The sequence below is a fragment of the Strongyloides ratti genome, scaffold srae_chrx_scaffold0000005 (genome assembly GCF_001040885.1).
Source record: "Strongyloides ratti genome assembly S_ratti_ED321, scaffold srae_chrx_scaffold0000005".
Classification (NCBI taxonomy): Eukaryota; Metazoa; Nematoda; class Chromadorea; order Rhabditida; family Strongyloididae; genus Strongyloides; species Strongyloides ratti.
Window position 1 is genome coordinate 37,240 of NW_020171513.1, and position 21,462 is coordinate 58,701.

The 21,462-nt window shown below is 19.3% G+C and overlaps 2 protein-coding genes across 2 annotated transcripts; both read right to left on the bottom strand.

Moving 5' to 3' along the window:
• Positions 1 to 5,861: 5,861 nt before the first annotated feature.
• On the bottom strand, positions 5,862 to 12,391 carry SRAE_X000219300 (Calcium-dependent secretion activator 1; the record flags this gene model as incomplete). The annotated part of the gene is made up of 7 exons (XM_024644985.1): positions 5,862 to 6,128; positions 6,167 to 7,119; positions 7,168 to 7,324; positions 8,331 to 9,894; positions 10,792 to 11,184; positions 11,407 to 12,272; positions 12,323 to 12,391. The coding sequence occupies 7 exons, from the start codon at positions 12,389 to 12,391 to the stop codon at positions 5,862 to 5,864; spliced, it is 4,269 nt and encodes a 1,422-aa protein (XP_024499663.1).
• A 6,053-nt stretch (positions 12,392 to 18,444) lies between these two features.
• SRAE_X000219400 (Hypothetical protein) lies at positions 18,445 to 19,309 on the bottom strand (the record flags this gene model as incomplete). Its single annotated transcript, XM_024644996.1, has 3 exons — positions 18,445 to 18,535; positions 18,624 to 19,060; positions 19,130 to 19,309. The coding sequence occupies 3 exons, from the start codon at positions 19,307 to 19,309 to the stop codon at positions 18,445 to 18,447; spliced, it is 708 nt and encodes a 235-aa protein (XP_024499664.1).
• Positions 19,310 to 21,462: the final 2,153 nt, after the last annotated feature.

The window sequence follows — 21,462 nt, forward strand, 5'->3', positions numbered from 1 at the left end:
TGTACAATGTTTTTAATTTCATTAGTGAAAATTTTCAAAAAAGTGTTAGTTTTTAAAAATCAAAAAAATTTGAAAAATGTCAAGTCTAACTTCAAAATTGTATAGCTTTTTTTTAATTTTATTTTGTAACAACTTATTATCTTAAATGTTTTTCTAACTTCGTACTTATTAAACAAACATTTAATTTCAAAATTAACAGAAACAACTATTTTATCTAGATATTATTTTTAGAATTTTTGCTGCAATAACTATAAATAAAAGCAATTTTGTTAAAAAATAATTGCTTTCATTGTTAAGAATGTTTCTTGTTATCTTAAAAAAATATTTAGAAATTTTTTTTACATCAATTTTATGACTATATATATAAGATAGCATATAAAAATGAAATAAAAATAGTAGAAACAGTATTAAAATTATATTTGAAATAAATATTTAATTTTAAATGTATTCTTCAATTTTTTAAACTATTGAACTTTACTTTTAACTGCTTTTATTAGTATTTATGTTAAAAATAATTTATTCACATTCTTGTAAATTTTACTTTTTTTTGCTTTGCTAGATATAACTATAAAAACGTATTTAAAAAAGTTTTATTTTGATATTTTAAGATATTATTACTACAAATTAATTAACAATAAATATTGTATAAATATAAATGTTAAGATTTTTTTAATATATTACATTATGATAATAATATTTAATTTTTTTCTAATAGTTTTAAAGAAATTTAAAAATTAAATTTTTCATAAGTTAAAAACGATTAAATATATATACATACAGTTGATGCTTGTATGTCTGTTTACACAAATTTATTTAGTATATAATAAATAAATGAATGAATGAAATTTAACATAGTTAAAAACTTTTATAAATTCTTTGGTTTAAATAAACTAATTTGAGGTAATTATTAAATTCTGAAGTAAATTCTTCAGTTTTCAAAATTTTGGAACGAAGCTGTTATTAACTTTTAAAATTTGCAATATAAAAGTATTTTAATTACCTTTAATCAAGTTTTAACAGTTTTTAGTAAAATATTTTTTTAATAGTTTCATAAAAGATTTTTTAATAAAAAAGAAAAAGTATGACAAGCATTTTATTAAAAAAATATTGCTATTTTGAATTAGATAGCAAAAAATTAGGTACAAATTTATTCATTTTTTGAAAATTTTATATTTAACAAAATATTTGTATAAAATATTAGTAGTTTAATGGTAGCTTATAATAATATTTTGTTTCAAAAAAAAAAAAAGATTATATATGTAATTTTACTTTTTTTACAAATAAAATAAAAAAAATTTATTATACATTTAACCTTTTTCTATAATCTGTTAACACAAATAAACGTAACTTTTTTAAGCATATATTGTTATTAAAAAAGTTACATTTTAGAGTAAAATTTTGTAAAAAAAAACTTTATTTATAAGTTATTTTTAATAAAAAATATAAAATCATTTATTAAAAACATATTTAGTCAGAGTATTTAATGCGTTTTTACATAGTAAATTTAATTTTTAATAAAGTTGTACTGATAACCATAATTATATAATAATACTATTATAAATTATCTTTTATAACGTTAAGAGTAATTTTTCTTTTATACATGCAAGTATATTCATAAACAGTTATAATATTCTTAAAGAGTTTAAAACTTATTGGTAAATAAAAATGCTTAAAAGGTATATATATATAAAGAAGAAAATAAAGTAAAATGAGCAAAAAATAGTTACTTTTATAGTAATAAACATTTTAATTTTTTATTATTTTGTGTCGTATAACTTTTAAAATTTTTTTATTTTGCTTAAATTAAATATTTCTAATTTCGAATTATAGTTATTTAAAACTTTACATCATCGGTTGAATTTTAGTAATACAATTTTTTAAAAAAATACATTAATCTTTAAAATAATTAAAATAAAAAAAACAAATTTTTAAAGACAAGCGATTTTAAAGCATTCAAACCAAAAAGTAAATTTTTATATATATTTTTTTCAAAACAATATTGTAAATACAAAAAAACTTTTTTAATTCGTCCATTTTGAATCATTTAATATCTTAAAAAAAAATTATTTAAAAAAATATTAAATAAAAATAAGTAATTTTAATAAGATTTGAAATAATATAAAATGAAATACAGCAAAATTGTATAAAGAACTTTTCTAAATGTTAAAACTTATAAATATTACAAAGAAAATATGTTTCTTAAATATTAAAAAATTGTATTTATTCATAATTTAAATAATAGCGCAATGGCTGTTATGATAATAAATTAATTTATATTTCTTGACTACAAAACTTTTAACATTATTTTTCACTTTATTTAATAAATTAATTTTAAAACAATCAGATTAGTATTCATGCAATTTTAAAGAAAGGTGTTTTTCTATTTACTTTTTTTGAGCTTTATTTATTTATTTTTAAGAAAAAAATATTTTTAGATCAATTACACGAAACAAATTGATACTACTTTTTTATTTCTATAAATTTTGTTGCTTTTCTTAAAAATATTTTAATATATTTTGTTTAAAACAGCGATTATCCACAAATTAAAAAATCAAGTATAAAAAGATTATAAATAATAAAGTAATTAAAGTTTGTTTTACAAATATTCTTAACATTGTGTAACAATAAAATTTACTATGTGATGATAGTTTTGTAAATATTTAAAAGTGCTAGCTTTTTTAAAAAAAATATTTTTATTACAAACAAATGTTCATTTTTAAAAATTGGCTAATAAGAAAATATAAAATACTACTTTTAATAAATTTTTGTTACATTTACATTTATTGCTTTGTTATTGTTAATATTTTCAATCATAACAAAACTACACATTTTATTCCTCTTTATTGAGTCATTTCGTCATTAAAACAAAAAATAATGTTTTTCTTTAAATATTTTAAACTTTTTATTAAAATATTTTTAAACTTTGTTTTAATAAAGAGATACGTTTCTAAAAAAAAATTTTTTAGCAAATAAACAATTGTTTTTTATATAAAATGTTTATTTGATTGTTCCACATAAAATGCAGTTATTTTTTTAGAACTTTAAAACGCTTGTAACTGAATGTTCAACAAATGTTTTGATTTAAAATAATATTTTGTCTGATAAAGCACATTGTTAAAAAAATTTAATTTTCCTAAAAGCAATATAGTTTTGAATGATAGAATTTATGGCTACATTGTTTTTAAAGACATTTTCTTATAAAAAAGATTTAGATGCTTGAAAAAGTGTAAATCCGTTAAAAAAAAAACTAGGAATTAAAGTAAGTAAGAGAAAGTTACAAAACATTACTATTTCCATCTTTAAACCGTGATTTTCGAAGCGTCTGAAGACATTTTCATATAAAAAAATTGGTTTTTTGTTTAAAATTTTTTTGTTGGTTTTTTTTAATTGTAGACAGAATGTATGAAAATCTACTGTTTTATTAGATTCCATAAATTTATAATCCGAAACTTTTTACAAGACTATTAAATCGATACCGTGGCCTTTTTTGAGAAAACTATAATTTTGGAAACTGTTTTCAAATTTCTTTTTTGTCTTTCGACTTTTAATTTTGCTCCCTTTTATCATACAAATTCATTTTTCATCACACTATGCAATTTTATTTAAGAAAAGATTGTTTCTGTTTTTTGAATATAAAAAAATAAATGTTGATGGTAGAAAATCATTTTTTGTCATTTTTATCACTTTTTCATGTCATTTTGTAGAGCAGATTTTGAAAAACCAAGCCGAAGTGCTTAACTTTTTAAACTGTCACTAAATAGTTAAAAGAGTTAGCTGACATCTTGAATTCTAAAAAAAATGCATTTTATATGAGACAGGGTAACATTAATAAAAAAATATTGATGTACTTGATTTACACAAAAGTAAAAATATGTTTTTGTTGTACATTAAATAAAATTATTTTAACATTTTTGTTTAATACTAACTAAAAAACAATAACATGTGATCTTATACTTTGTTTAATGAATATGATTTAGAATTATATTTTTATAAAATTTTAACGTCATTTCGACAACAATAATTTTTCATCAATTTAAAAAACTCACTATAAAAATTTTATTTTGAAAAAAAAACTATGTTTCATAGAAAACTGTTACATTTACCAAAAAATACTTATGTATATCTTTAAAAAAAATTGATTTTTTTATTTTCACTAAAACCTATGTATCGTTAAAGTTTTATAAATATTATATTTTAATATTAATCAAATCCAATGTTTTATTTTATTTCTTATTTTTTTAATTATTTTAAATACATCAAATGACATATTTAACATTGTTAAGAGTAATAATTTAAGTTTATAGTATAAAATAGTAAAAAATGAAAATATCTAATTTTAATTGTTATTCTTATTGTGTATTTATTTTAAACTACAATTGATATAATTTTTAATTTTTAAAGAGATACTACAATTTCAAAGGTCTTTTTTTTATAGATAAGAATAATATGTTTTTGCAAAAAGTACCAAATTTAAAATATATGCATTTTTATATTTAAAAAAAAGACCCAGGTGGGACTCGAACCCACAATCTTCTGTTTAGGAGACAGACGCCTTCTCCATTAGGCCACAGGATCATTAAAAATGAAAAATAATCCATTTTTTGATACATTTGTAGTTTTTTTAATATAAAAATTATTGATTGTTTTATAAGACTATAAATTTGGTAATATCAACAACCTTTTCTTAATATCTTATCAGTTATAATACTGTAAAAATTTATAAGAGTAGTAAATATTATTATTTTTAAGTTTTTTTTTTTATTTTTATTTAAAAAATTGTATATGACTTTTAAATATTTTCAATTAAAAATGTTTTAATAATGAATAACAAAAACGATTTTAATAAAAATATTTTAGCATTTAGTAATACGCATTCTATAAATTAATAGCAGTTTAAAATTTTTTTTTGTTAATAAAAAAACTAAAAATTACTTTTTTAAATTTTAATATTCATCTTTAAGCTTGTTTTTAATAAATTGGTAAAAACGTTTTAATATTCTTTTGTTTTTTAAACAGAAGAAAAATTGGTTGACTAAATTAATAATATTAATAATTTTAATTTATACATAAAAATGTTTGAATGTTTAATACACAAAGCACTTTTAAACATCTTAAATTTTAGCTTAAGTTCGATAAGGATATTTTGTTACATGTAATGTTAGCAAAAAAATTTTAAGACTAGTATATATAAAGTCTTTTTTACATTTAAAATTAACGTTGATATTTTTATTTTAAAGTAAATATATAAGAACAAAAATAACTTTTTTATTTAGTTTTTATAACAAAAAAATATATTAAAAAAACTATGAAAGTTGATATAAAAAGAAAAAATTAATAAAGTTTTACTGTAAAAACATATTTGTCAAATACAAACTCATATTAAATATCAAAATACATTCTTTGGTTTCATATAAAAATATTTTCAAATAAAATATAAATTATATTCCAAATATATTTATCTAATTAATTTCTATCTTTATTTTAAATTGTGGAAGTTGAAAATATGTAAAAAAATGTCATACATTTTATTTGTATAAAAAATTCTATATTCAAAATGAATTAATTTAATCGTTATTTGTTTAAAATTTTTTGAAATATAGTTTAAGTGCTTTTTAATATGTAATAAATTAAATGATATTTTATACATTTAATATATATTAATGTTTCATATTTCATAAAATATTTCAATTGATTCATTTATTTTTACATATAAACTTTATGTGGATGATAAAATTTGTAATAAAAATTTTTTTACTTAATGCTACATAAAAAAAATTTACAAAATAAAAAATAAATAATATGCAAAAAAAAAGAAGCTAATAATTTTTAAAAAATAAAAATAATCTTTTCAATACCAAAATTTATTTAAAAAGTGAAAATACTTTAGCACCAGCTCCTTCAACCATGCTAGATACATTGCTTACAGCTTGACTAGCATTACTTAAATTTCCAAAATATCCTGGTAAAGATGAACCACCAGAAGAACTTCCTAAACCACTACCTGATGAAGTTTCTGTTAAAGCACAATTGGTTTCTTCTAATGTTAATCTTCTTTGAATTGATTGATATATTTTACTATTCAAACATTCATCATCTATACCATGTAACTCAAAATCAGAATATACTTTCTAAAAAAAATATAAAATATGTTAATGTTACAATTTACCTTCATTATATGAATTAAACAAGTTAATTGATAACTTGATAATGATTGTTGCAATCTTTCTGTTAACCAATTATTAATCATTTTCATTTGTCCATCATACCATCTTTCAAATAAATTGTTAACCCATACTTCATCTGTAACAATTTGTCTTAAAACTTCTGTTGAACCTCTCATAAATGTTACATATGAATGACCAAGGTGAATAGAATTTTGTTGTTGATTAGCAGGTTGTTTAACATTTCCATTAGCTATTCCATTATTATTTCCTCCTTGAGTTGATCCTGTCAAATTATGAACAATTCCTTGATCGCCAACTAAATTTTTCATTTTATTAAATAATACATTTGGTTTTGGAGCAATTGATAATATAGCACCTATTGGATTACCTTCATCATATCTACTAAGACGTGAAAGAACATAATCTAAAACTGATAGTAATTTTTCTCTTATACTTAATTCCATATCATTTAACATTTTATCTAATGTTTCATCTATTCTTGATTCATATTTATGTTCACATGCATCAATTCTTAATTTTATTGCTCTAGATTTTGAACTAAATATTACATTTAACATAACACATACTTCACTTGGAAGTATATAATCAGTTGATTTTTTTGCTCTTCCCATATATCCTTCAAAGCAATTAAAGGTACTTGTTGCAACATCATTTATCATTTCTGATGAAATATTTTTCATCTTTTCAAATAAATTTTTATTAAATTGTTCCTCCGGCCAATGAAGATCGTGAACAAATCCTTGAAGAGCATCTAACTTCCAATAGATATCTTCTGATGTACTACAACCATCTTTTCTAGGTTCCCATTTTTCTTTACCAAATCCTTTCTCTATTGATTGTGTAATTGAATTTTGCATTAATGTGATATATCTTGTTACTTTTGGTTGAAATTGATTTATTAATTTAGTATGAAAAACTCCATTTTTAAGAGAAGCTAAATATATATATATATATAAATTTTTAATTATTTTTATAAACATACGTTCAGAACAAAGGAAATCATTAAGTAATTGAAATAAAGGAAATGCATCCCAAGAATCAGGAGGTTGAACACTTAATGCAGCATCCAAATCAACTGAATAAAATGACCAAAATACTTCTGAATGATGTGAAAGAAGATCACTAAACCAAGCAAATGCCTAAAAAATTATCAAATTATTTTAATTCTTTAAATTTTTTTTAGCTTAAAAAAAACATTCAAATACTGCAAAAAAAATTTCAATCAAATATAACATTTCAAGATTATTATTACATATTGTGCCTTTTAAAAACACGTGAACATTTTAACCCATTTTTATTTACTAGTGTATTTATTAATATATAATAATACAATTACTAATTATATTTTTAAATACAAACATGATATAAAACTATTATAATATAAGTACAAAAGTAAAAAAAATATACAATTAAAGTGATAAGTTAAAGCAACCTGACAGATAACAAATTACATACAAAAACGTTAATGCTTCATATTTTAAAAATCAAAAAAAAAATAAATATTGTCAAATTTTTATAAATTACATTTTTATTAAAATTATATATAGATTACAATCAAACAACATTTATTACTTACACTTCGAAGTTGCTAGAAAGAAAGAAAAAAAAATTGTTAAAATGAAAGATAGTTTAAATTATATAACAAAATAACTTTTAAATACCATAATGAAAATAAAAACTTTTATCTTTTAATGTTACTAACATTAAATATTATTTAATTATATATATAAATAAAATTAAGAATAAAGTAAATTATTAATACTTAAAAATATTACTTTATATACTATATTTTACATAAATTTAAAATATTAGATTATGTCAAAAAAATATAGAAGTGCAATTTTCTATCAAAAATAAATTATTGATAACAAATTTAGTTTATATTTTACTTATTTTAACATATATATTCTGCAAGCTTAATATTTGTATATAATTTTTTTTCTAATAATCTTTAAAATTAAATATTTTATTTATATATATTAATAATTTTAGTTTTTTTTTTTGATAAATTACTTCTATTTTTATGCTATCTATATTATAATACTAATATAACTATAATCTAATGTTTTTTAAAATATTTTTTAATGTTATTTTTTAATTTATTAAATATATATATGATTTTATAATAAAAATAATTAAACTTACCTCCCCATGATGTTCTTCATTTTCTTTTAATAAATCTATACAAAATTCTGTTACTCTTATTAAATCTTCTATACGTTGTTGTGCTGTAACATCTTCACCCATTCTTTGTTCAATTTTAGCTTCATTACAAATTCTTGAATAATTTACTAGTGCAGCATTTTCTAGGCACTCTTTAATAACAGCTCTAACTTCTTCTGGTGGGACTGGTGATACAACATCCTTCATCAAGACACGTTCTAATAATGATAATGTTCCTTTTAATGCTCCTTCTGGTCTACCAAATGGAAAACAATACCGAAAATTTGTTATCTGTTTCTCTAATAACGCCCGTAATTTCTCTTTTACTTCCTGAAACTTTTCTTTTTCTTCTAATGTTACTGTTCCAACACCATCTGGACGATTACCATGAACATGTGATGCACAGAATGCAAATGAATAATGAATTAAAGTAGGATCAATTAAATGTCCTTCATCTGCTTTTTTAAGTAATTCTTCAAGAAGACTTACATGCCTAAAACAACCTCTTACCATGTATCTTGCACAATATTCATCTAATACAAATACTTGACCTGGTGAAAACCATCCTAATGAACATATTGGTTCATTTAAACGATATTCTAAACTAGCACTTTGTATCTTAGCAAAACTATGATCATGATTTAATGATACAGGATCACATAATATTTGTTCATCAATACCATGTTTACTAGCTTTATCAGCAAATCCTTGTGCTTTAGATACATTACTCGATGATTGTTTTGGTGGTACCGGTTTATATGCTTGTCCTGTAGCACGGTATAATGCTTGTACCCATAAATGTCTATCATTTTCATCATCTGTTGCAAATTTTAATTCATCACCTTCTTTAATAGCTGTAAAAAAATATTTACCACCTTGATTATATAAATCTGAATCTGGTTCAGGCATATAATCTATTGTAAAACCATCTAATTGTATAAATTCAGTTGGATCAGATTTTTTTTCTCTATAACTACACATAGCAAATGCATATTGTGAAACTTGTACTAAACAAAAAAATCTTCTTTTCCATTTTTTCCATACTATTTTACCAACTGAATAACAATAACCGCAATATTTTAAATTTGGTGGTTTTTCAACTCTAATTGCTATTCGAATTTTTAAATTTTGATCTGAACTATTTTTTGGTACAGTCATTTTATACCATTCTGGTGATCTTGTACAATTTGGTGTTGGTCTTATTATTACTTTACCTAATTCTTTATCTTCAAATGCTACAATACTTTTAACTTCAGAGTATAATTTTATTTTAACAGTTGGTAATGGATATTTTGTTGTAAAATCTCCTTGTGTATCCCATGTTGGTTTACCAGCTTCTGCATGATCAGTTTGTAATTTTGGACAACTATCAACTTCCATGGTACAATAAACAATCCTATTTGCGGCAATAGATTTGAGACCCTGAACTTCCATTACTACAACTTCCATATTAAATGTTAATGTTACATCACTTTTTGTTAATGACACTTCTCCATCATCATTATCTGCCTTATTTAATGATAATGATGAAGTCCGACGTTTAAGGCTAAAAATAAATAATATGTTAACTATTAATAATTAAATTATCTAAAAGAAAAAAAAAGGGAAAAATGGAAGCTTTTTATATATATATATTGTCAAGGCAATTTTTTATTTTTTTTTTTCTAATTTTTTTTATAATAACTACTTTTTTTTATATATATATTTTTTATTTATAAAATTTATTCAAAACTAGAAAAAAAATTATTCTTATTAAAAAATATTTAGTTATTATAAAAATGTTAGTGTTATAGGATAAATTAAATGTTTGATAGATTTTAATAATTTTGAAATATAAAAGAGGAAATAAATTCGAAAATAGGAATATGAAGAAAAATAATATATATAAAAAAATTTTTTTTAGTATAGATATAGATAAGCAAAAGATGTTCGTTTGCAACAAACCTGTTGAAAAGGGACAAATCTTCTATGCTTCGTGATCTGAAAGAAAAAGCTTTTGTTATGAATATTAAATTATTATGAAAAATTATTTAATGAAGCATGTTTTAGAAGCTTATTATTATAAAAGTATTACATTAAAAAAAATTAAAATTTACTTTAACAACATTTAACAAAATATTTAACAAATAAAAATTTTAGAAGCTAAAAATATTACGACATATTAAAATAAAAGTTAAAAAAAAAGTTTTGTATAAATTATAAGCATTGAAAACAAAATATTGCATTAATTTTAAACAAAAATTAGACTAATAAATAATATTTGTGTGTGCTAAAAAAATATATATATATATGAATCATCTAAACTGCCTTGATGTATATTAATTATATATTAAAAAAATGTCATATATACATATTTATGAAAAGGTTAAAAAAAAATTAAAATAAAAAAAAAACTAATTAACAAGGCCACAAAAAAATAACAAAATAATTAAATTTTATTCACCTTAAATAAACATGCCTACTCCTGCTTTTATTATCTTTCTTGCGACCACTGATACCTTGACCTCTTGGCGTTACTGGAACTGATTCTAAATTAGATATTAATAAATTAATAGATTGTCGTGTTTCATCCATAAATAATGTTTCCATATCTTTTACAACAAATTTTGGCATTATTTTTTTTAATTTACTAACATCTTTTAAGACATCTTCTCTTGTTGCTACTTCTCTTCTTATTGCAGCTGCCTGTTCATCAGGATTGTCAAGTTGTAATGCATTAAATATTATTTGATGTTCAAATTTTTTTATTCCTAATATTTGTTGAAACATATCATATAATTGGTCTTTTGATTGTATTGAATCAGCATTTGTAGCATTAACTCCCCGTAAGCGTCCTCTATAATTAAATATCATTTGTAATTTAATTTTTTTTTTAAATTATATTTTATTATGTAACATTATTTATATAATTTAAAATTATTTAAATAAATTAATTTGTCTCATTTATACTATAAAGTAAAATATATATTTTACTTTATTATATATATTATATTTAATTTAACATATATACTATTCTTTTTATTTAATTAGAATGTTACTTGTAAATTATATTACTTACCGTCCACCTCTATTTTGATTATTGTCTTCATCTCCTTTAATTATCAAATCAAATTTAGCCATCCATGAAGATAAAACTGTGTCTTTACTTAATCCATCTATTTCTGGTAATACTCTTATTCTTTTTTCAATATTACAACGAAATACTTCACGAAAATCATAACCAGAAAAACCTCCTGCTTGAACAATTTTAGCAACTCTTTCACTTTTAAGAAATACTTCATAATATGATTCAATAGCTTTTGTTAAGGCTTCATCAGCGGGTATTTGAGTTTCACCTCTTAAGAAACTTTGAAAGCGCTCTTTTATTTTTGAAAGTTCCTGTTTTGTTATTTTTAATTGCCGCCTTGCCATGTCAGTTGGTTGTTTAGCATTAAAATGATACGCAATGCACTTTGCCACAAATACATATAATTGTAGTCTTTCTTTATGTTCTTCTTCCTCTTTTTCTGCCTTTAGGCGTTCCTCTTCCTCCTTACTTATTTTACCGCCGGCTGTTGTATCAGATGAGGTACCATGTAATGGTGTATCACCTGAATATCTTTCTTCTTCATCCTGATCTGATATCTCTTGAGAAGAATGAAGATTTTTTTGCAATGTTAATGAATTATTTGCGCCTCCTGATATTTTTTTTGGTAATAGGTGACCTGTTCTAAATGATCCATTATGTGAAACCATACGTACTTGATTTGATTCACTACGTTTTAAAGAATTTGCTTGTGACACAGAGTCTGAAGGTGCTGGGGAATCAGATCTTGGTGATGTTGATAATGGATGGCCAATTAAACCACTGGATCCATGATGAGGTATTGAACCTACTAATAAAGATGGATCATTAAACATATTCCTTCGTGGTAACGTAAGAACCTAAAAAAAAACATATATATATATATATATAAAATTTTATAAATACATACATCAGATGAATTATCATTCTCCTGAATAAAATCATCATCTTCATCTTCGGAACTAGAGGCTCCTAGCATCTAAAATTAGCAAAAAAAAAAAAAAAATTATTTATATAAAAACATTTTTTATTATTGTTTATTATACAATAAAAAATAAAAGAATAAAATTGTTTGTGGATACGAAGTTAACTTTATTTATACTAAATAAAAATATTAAAAAAAGGAATATTAATTATTTTAAATAGTATTTTATAATGAAAATATTATTTATTATGCAAAATATAACAATGTTAATGCGTAAAAAATTGTATAAAAGGATAATATATATACACATATAGATATATATTTATATATATATAGAAAGATGTTAAGAATATATGAGAGAGAGTGTTTGTCTGGACATTTATAGCAAAAGAGAAAATATATACATATATACTTTGTGACATATAATATATGTTTTACATATATTAAACGTTTTGGCCACGTGCATGGATTGTGACGCTATGAAAACACAAAACAAACAATGAAATTAGAAACCAATAGAAAATAGCAGATTTAAGTAGGAATTGGCAGATTAAAATTTAATTGTAAAATGAATCACAATGAAAATATAGTTTTAAATGGGAAAGAAAAAAATATATTATATAACTATAATATATTCATCTTTTCATTTCAATGTAATAATGAATCATAAAATTGAATAGAAGAAATTGGTATAATAAATAATATATTTAAGAAATTAAGGGAAAAGTATTATAATTATTCTTAAAAACCATTGTAATATTTATGTTTTTTTTTATATAAAAATACTCATTGAATTTTTTGGAATAAGGAATATATTCAAAAAGACATTAAAAATAATAGAATAATTTTATATAAATAAACATAGTAAAATTTTATTTTATGATATGAATTCTTATTATTTTTTCTTTTTTTTTTTTTAATAAACAATGATATAATGTTTTTTTGGCAAACGGATTACACTGATATATCATACTAATATTATCAAAAGTGCAAAAATTACTGTGAAACATTTACATAATATATGAGTAAATATTTTGTTTCTAATCTATACTATATATTTAAGCATTCTCCTTTCTTTTAATTTTCTATCTTTTTCTTCTTATATATATATATAAAGAATGAAAAGCATAAAAAATATTAATTAACAATATTGTGGTATAATTGCCCGTGTCATGTCAATTTCTTAACAACATCCTCTTCATTGATAAGAGATTATTATTATCATCAACATAGAGTTGTTCCATCTTACAACCAATATAAAAATGCACACATATACATATAAAGATATATTCATTATAAGAAACTATTATTAAAATTATGACAACAAAATAAGGAAAAAAAAATAACACATAATATAACAATTAACTTGTCAAAAAACATAAATCGCAATTTATTTATTTTTTAATAATAATCAAAAATGAAAATTTAAACTTAATAAATTTTAAATGAAACTAAAACAATTGGTAATAAAAAAAAAAATAGATAAAAGTATTTTTTTTTTCTATAAAATTATTGTCATGAGATATTTTTTTATAAAGTCATTAAAATATTTTTAAGCAGTTTTTTTTTTTGCAAAAAATAAAAAAAAAATTTTTAAATACATATCACTTCCAGTGAATGCTCAATTTTCATCTAATTTAGGGGTAAAAAATACTTTCCTATGCTAATAATTAGTCAATTGTTGCAAATTAAATTTTATGATGGTAATTTAAAAAAGAAAAAATAGTTAATAATGAAAAATGGTAACTTTAAGAATATATATTTATTTTTTTTGTTAATAAAAAATAATATATTGTTAAGATTTGTATTATAATAATAAAAGTTTTTTTTTTTCACCATAAAAATAAATAATACAATGGGTTTTTTTTGTAGGTATATATTTATTATTTTTATTGGTAATTATAGCTTATATGGTTTCATGGTACTTTTTTCTCTGGTAAACGTTTATTCATTTTAAAAAAAAAGAAACCTATAATATTAAATGCATGGAAAATTTTATAATGATTATCTTTTTATTTCAAATTGCTATATATTAAAGTACTTTTAATCTTAGTGAGATGGATTAATATTAAGAAGCCATGATAAATTTTTTTTCAAATTACTTATATTTTTGATTTAGAGTGCTTTATTTCTTATATAGATCAAAGTATCATTAGTTATAGATACTATAATTACACATTAAAAGATTTCTTTAAATTTTATTATAAATATAAATTTATATATATTATTATAACTATAATTTTATCTATAGATAGATATAAAAATGTTTACTACATAAATACTCCATTTATAATATATATATATATATATATTATCTTTAAATTTTTACACTTATTATTGTTTTCTTATATGATACATTCATGTACTATAATAATTAAGATAATATTAATGAAATAACTAATGTTTAAATATTTTATACCATGATTTGACTATATGTATATTAATATATATATATATTAAATTGATGTTTAAATATACATATTCCAGGATATTTCTTTAAAAGAATTAAGTATCAATATATCTTTGCATATTTTTAAAGATAAATATGGACATTTATTTTTAGTTAACATAAAAATTATGTGAAAACGGGTTTTGTAATATCCATATTTATAAAATATTTGTACTGTTACCAAATTATATTTTATTTTAAAAAGAAATTCTTAAGAAAGTGATATGTAAATATATATTTTTGAGTATTAATGTTAAAGAAAACCAAAAGTAATACTTTATTTTGAACTAGACACGGTGTTTGGAGGATTACAAATAAGATGTCAAAGATGTGTTTGTGTAAGTGAAAGTGGAGAGTGTCCATTATTATCCTTTGGGTTATATTCATCTTCTATCCCAATATTTCACTGTTATGTTGTCATTTTAAGTTAATTCTATGTATAGCATAAATTGACGCAATAAAAATGTTACTATATTCCTCAGTCATTTTAAAAATGAAGCAGATAAAGTGAGTGTAAGTGTTAAGAAAAAAAAAGGAAATGTAAAAAAAAATATACACATATATAATATTCATGCGACAAAACTAATTTTTAAACATAAACAAGAAAAAATTATTTTTTTTAATTTAATATGTATACATTTAAAACATATTTCCACGTGAACAAAAAATATAATTTTGTTCATGGAATATACTAAAACTTTGAAAATATATAATGAATAGAAAAGAAATATATATTGAAAATATTTTTCGTAATTGAATGTATTTGAGTAATAGATTGAAATTCTAAAGTACAACCCACTATTTCTTATAAGTATTGTTGATATAGTATCTTCTAAAAGCTGATTAATTTATAAAAATTTATCATATAATTAATATTAAAATTTTAACGATATGCCTACTTTAACACATTATTAATTGCGTGTTATAATAAATTTAGTTTCTTCCATTAAAATGAATATATATATATATATATATATTAAAAAAAAATGATATTTGACGATAATTATTTATCATTTTGTATTATTTGATTTTAATAATTTATCGTAACTACATAATATATATTTTAAATTAATTACTGTAATTAAATTTTATATGGTAATTGGATAAAATAATTGGAAAACACAGTTAAAAAAAATTTTTTTAATAGTCTATCTAAATAAAAAAAAAACAATTTATCAATTAAAAATATTTTGAATCAAAATTAGATAATATAAAAATATTTTGATGAGAAATAAAAAGAAAAGAATAATAATTTAACTTTCATTTTCCATGAATATGTTGGTAAAAAAAAATGAATAAATATATGATGGCTAATAAAATAAAAGGCAAAATGTCAAGAATAAAAAAAAAATAGATGGGTTAAAATTTTTTAAAACAATGCTAAAAATAGTGTCACAAGTTTGAATTGGATAGAAAAAATTATCTCCCACAATATATCTATGATAAAGTATTTTTAAATCCTTTAAAAATTTGACAAGTAAAAGAGATATGTTATTGTTGCGCGGCATTTTCTACCCTTATTTCTTGTTTTATATGAAGTCAAAATGAAGCAGAATATATTATTTTTATGATTATCAGAAGGAAACTTAATTAAACAAGAAGTTCCTGAAAATATGTTGATGGATAAATAGAAGAATGATATGTGTACATATACTTATTTATATCATTCATGAACCGAAAAAAAAAAAATAGGAGAGGCAAAATTAAAGAGCGATGTTAAAGAAAATGATAATTAGTTGTTTAAAATTTTAAGATACATTAAAATTTTTACATATAAATGTTTAATAAAATAAAAATAGATCTTAATATTAGTGTATATTGTATAATAATTAATAAGTATGTTAATAAAATCACTTGTACATATTATTACCATTTTTATAAGCTTTATAAATGTTTGTTAATAAAAAATAATTATTGTTAAAAAATAATAATTGGCTTAAAAATCATCATAAAACAGCTGCATTATATAATATAATATAATATAATATATATATATATAAGATAACAAGAACTTTGGAGTCCCTTTTTCATCTAACTATTGTAGTTGGATTAGAAAAGAAATTTGAAATTAGTATGAAAGATAAAAGAAATATGAAAGTAATGACAATAGGACTATTGAAGATGTAAAATAAGAATGATAAGTGTTCACTCTTCTTTTAAAGGAAATAAATATATATATATATTTATATAAAATTCTAGTAAAATGTTATTTGCCAATATAGTTAAATTAGAATTAGTAAAGATAAAAATTTATGATACCTGAAATTACTGTCAAAATGAAGAAATATTTGTAAAATTGACATTTTTTATAAATTATATGTTTATTTCCACAAAAAATAAATGATAATATTTTTTCATTTAATTATCTCTCATTTGAAATATTGCTATTGAGAAACATGGAATAAAATATATATATATTTAGTCTAACTCTTGTTATCTTTTTTTTTTTTCTAATGATGTGACAGTATGATGATAAAAATGAAAATTTAAATTACGATTAATGTGTAACTTAAAATATATGGTTTAAAAAAAAAAAAGAGATCTATTTTATTATTTGATGAAAATAAGATGACAGTTATATATATACATATATTTATATATATAAATATATATTATATATTATTAAATATACATAATCATGAGAATATACTGTTAATAATAAAGAAAATTTTTAAGATTTGAAATGTTTAATAATTATATGTTATTAATTATTTATAAGAAAATGATTGATTCAATGTTTACTTTACATGTTACTTTAGATTTTAAATCTTTTTATTATTAACCTTTTTAAATTATAGGTTTAAGTGTTCTATGTAAAGCTAAATATTTACTAATAATATATATTTGGTAGATGACCTATACAATAAATATAAAATTATAAGTTGTTATTAAAATATATAAATATATGTATATATATATATATATAGCAATATAATATAAAGGACATAAATAAAATAACAAATTTTATTATGTTTAATAATACTTACAAGTTAAAAAAAATATTTTGAAAAAAAAAACTATTTGTTATTCAATTCACATATATTATATAAAAAAATATTGTTTTAAATATTGTAAAGATATCCATGGGAATAACAAAACTAGTGATTTAAGTTTTAAACTTATAAAAAGATTTATATGATGGTTCATAAATATCTAAAAAAAATATTGTAGTTATTTTAAAAAGATAACAAGGGAAATTGGAAGGTATATTAGAAATTTCTTTACATAAACTTAACTACTTAAATTTCATTTGTATTAAGAAAAAAAGCTTCACATGGTTAAAGTATAGTATGATAAATATATCTTTATATCTATATAATATATAATTATATAGATATTATAAATATATTTTCAACAAAAAATATAATTACCATAGAAATTTATATATTACTAGAAAACTTATATTAAAAAAATTGTTTATTATAATTTATATAATCACAAAAAAAAATGAAGACATTAATATATATTTATTAGATTACAGTTTAATATTCAAATAAATTGTCATTAATATAATAAAAAATTTAATTGTTCTAGCAATTTATATAATATAACATTTAATAAAATACAATTAAAAAAAATGTAATATTTTTTTTTTTATGATAAGACAAAATATTAGAAGCATTTACAAAATACATATATTTTAAGATTATTATTGCTTTTATTTGTCATCATTGCATGTTATATCATCTAAATTTTTGCGTTCTTTAGTTAACTTGATCTTTTTAAATTTACCATTTCCCATTTCACATCTAAAAAAAATATTTTTATTTAAAATATAGATAAAATATATTAATATAAGTTAAATTCTTAATTTATTTTTAGATAAAATAAACTAACTTTTTACCAATTGAACAACATTTTGATAGTGTATAGCATTGTTTTTGCCAAAATTTTTTTGTTTTATAACATCTACGAATTTGTTTAAGTGGTTTTTTTATCTTGTCTTTTCCTTTGTTATAATTTTCTTTTATTGTATCTAAATTTCTTGGTATCTTAATGTTATCAAAATATTTTTTAATAATTTTATTGCATTTATTTTTTTTCCTATCACTTATATCCATATTTTGACTTTCTAAAATATTTTTATTAACACAATCTTTGGTAATTTCAATTTTTCTTAATATACTTCCATTTATCATTTTTTGAAATGACTTTTTACCTAATTCACATTTTTTAGAATTATGTTTTTCATTTTTTTTTGAATACATCAAACATTCTCGATGTCTTTCCTCCAATATATCAAGACATTTTGAATAGTAAGAACAAAAATATGTCTAAAAAAATTTATTATATTTAATAAATTAATTATTAGATTATATAAAAAAAAAATAACTTAAACATACAGTATTTCTATCAAAAATTAAACTATGATTATATATATTGTCATCTTCTTTATTTTCATTTATATTAAAAATCTTATCATTATTTGAATTTTCTTTTTTGGCATTACATTTTAAAGAAAATAATAAAATAATAGATAAAATAAAAAATGATAGTGTTTTTTTTAATATATTGAAAGTCATATCTTAAAATTGATAAAAAAAAATTATCACAAAAATTAAAGTCATTTTATCTATTTTTATAATATTTAAATATAAAGTAAAATAAAATTTTAATAAACCATTTAAAAATATTACTTATTAAAAAATATTTTAAATAAAATTTCCTTTTTACTAACAATGATACTATACATATAATAGTACTACACTTTAAATTAACATTATTTTATTGTTTAATTTTTTTTAATATAACATTATGTTATAGTTGAATAAATTAAAACTTAATATACATAAATTTATTTATAAATGTTAAAATCTTCTTTATTTAAAACTTTGATTATACATAAAAATATTTATTTTTAAAGATGTTTTATAAAAAAAAAATATTGATATTTAAGTTGTTATAAAATAATTGAAAAAGGAAAAGAAAGTTAAAAAAAAGTTATTATATTTAAAAATAACATTTTGTAAAAATAGAAAATGTTAAGAAAAATAGTATATTGTGTTATAGAATTATTACCTAATATACATTTATACATTAAAATCTTTGCTTTTTTCTTTTTTTTTTTTAAAAAGTTGTTTAAAAAAGTAGTATATATTAAAAATATTTAAAGTAAAAAAGAAATAAGTAATAAAAAATTTATAGAAAATATTATAAGATTAATGCTTAAAAAATTTTAATAAAGAAAAAAGAAAGGTCATTTTTTTTTTCAAGGTCTAATGAGATATACTTATTCAATATTATATTAATTTTTTAAAATTGGAGTATACAAATAAAATGATATATATATATATATATATATATATATATATATATATACTGAAACAATAATATCTACTGAGGGAATAAAAATTAAGATTACTTGTAAATGGCATGATGAAATATATATAAAAGATACATTAACAAAATTTTAATATGTTTTTAGAATATATCTTTATTTTTATTGTATTGTATGGCTTAGATAATACTATTTAAAAGTAGTATTAAATTTCAATCAAAAATCTTTTGTATGATGTTAAGATATATATTCTTTTTATCATATTTCTCAGTAACATGATAAATTTTTTCCTATTTTTACGCTTTATGCCATTTTTACAATTCCCAATTATAGTACATTTAAACTTCGTACATTTAAATTCATCTTCATAAAATAAGACTATTTTTATAATGAAAATATATATATATAAGTACTATACATTTATATACAATAGATACAATAAATTACATCCATTTTAAAAATAATAATATAATCACATATATTACCAATTTTTAAAATTGACTATAGAATATTCAAAATTTTTGATATAAAATTTTTCTTTCTTTTAAAATAAATAAAAAGATGAGATGAAGGAAAAATTAAAGTAGGAAGGAAAATTGTAATAACTTTAGTTATCTAAATTAACATTGTATATTTGATTCTATTGCTATTTAATAATTAAAAATTTAAAAAACCTAAATATTTAATTTGATTAAAAAATTTATAAAAAAAAATTATATCTATTTACATCCAATAATACTTTTTTTTTCTTACAATTATATTTATAAATCTTAAATAAATAGTAATATTATATAATTTCATATAAATGTTTAAATTTAAATTAGTTTTTCATTTCTAATCATAATATTATAGAAAAAAAAATAGTTAAAAATAGAAATTTTGAATGTAAAATATTTGTCAATTTAAAAACGCATTAAAATACAATTTGGATAGTTTTTTTTCACACAAAATTTTAATAAAAAAAACATAGTTTTTGAATTTAAATAATAAAAACTTTGACAAGAATTATTTTATTAAAATAGAATTTAGAATACTTTTTAAATCTTAGTTATGACAAAACAGTTGAAAATAAAAAAAAAATTAATTCTAAAGAAAGTTATTAAAATTTTCCATTCTATTAATTTATTGTTCACAAAATATAAATGTATTTATGTTAAATAATAGTTTTGGTATTAGAAGAATAATGAAAATGATATATGTATATATTATATGTATAAATAAATTTTAAGTTTCTTTTTAAAAAGTTAATTTTTACTAACAACAACAGATTACAACTCAATAAATATATGTATAAAAAAGGAAATACAATCAAGAAGAAAATAATGTTATAACAAAGCTAATTTAATTTAAAAGAGAGATAAATTAAAATTATATTAAAATAACTATTGAGTAAGATAT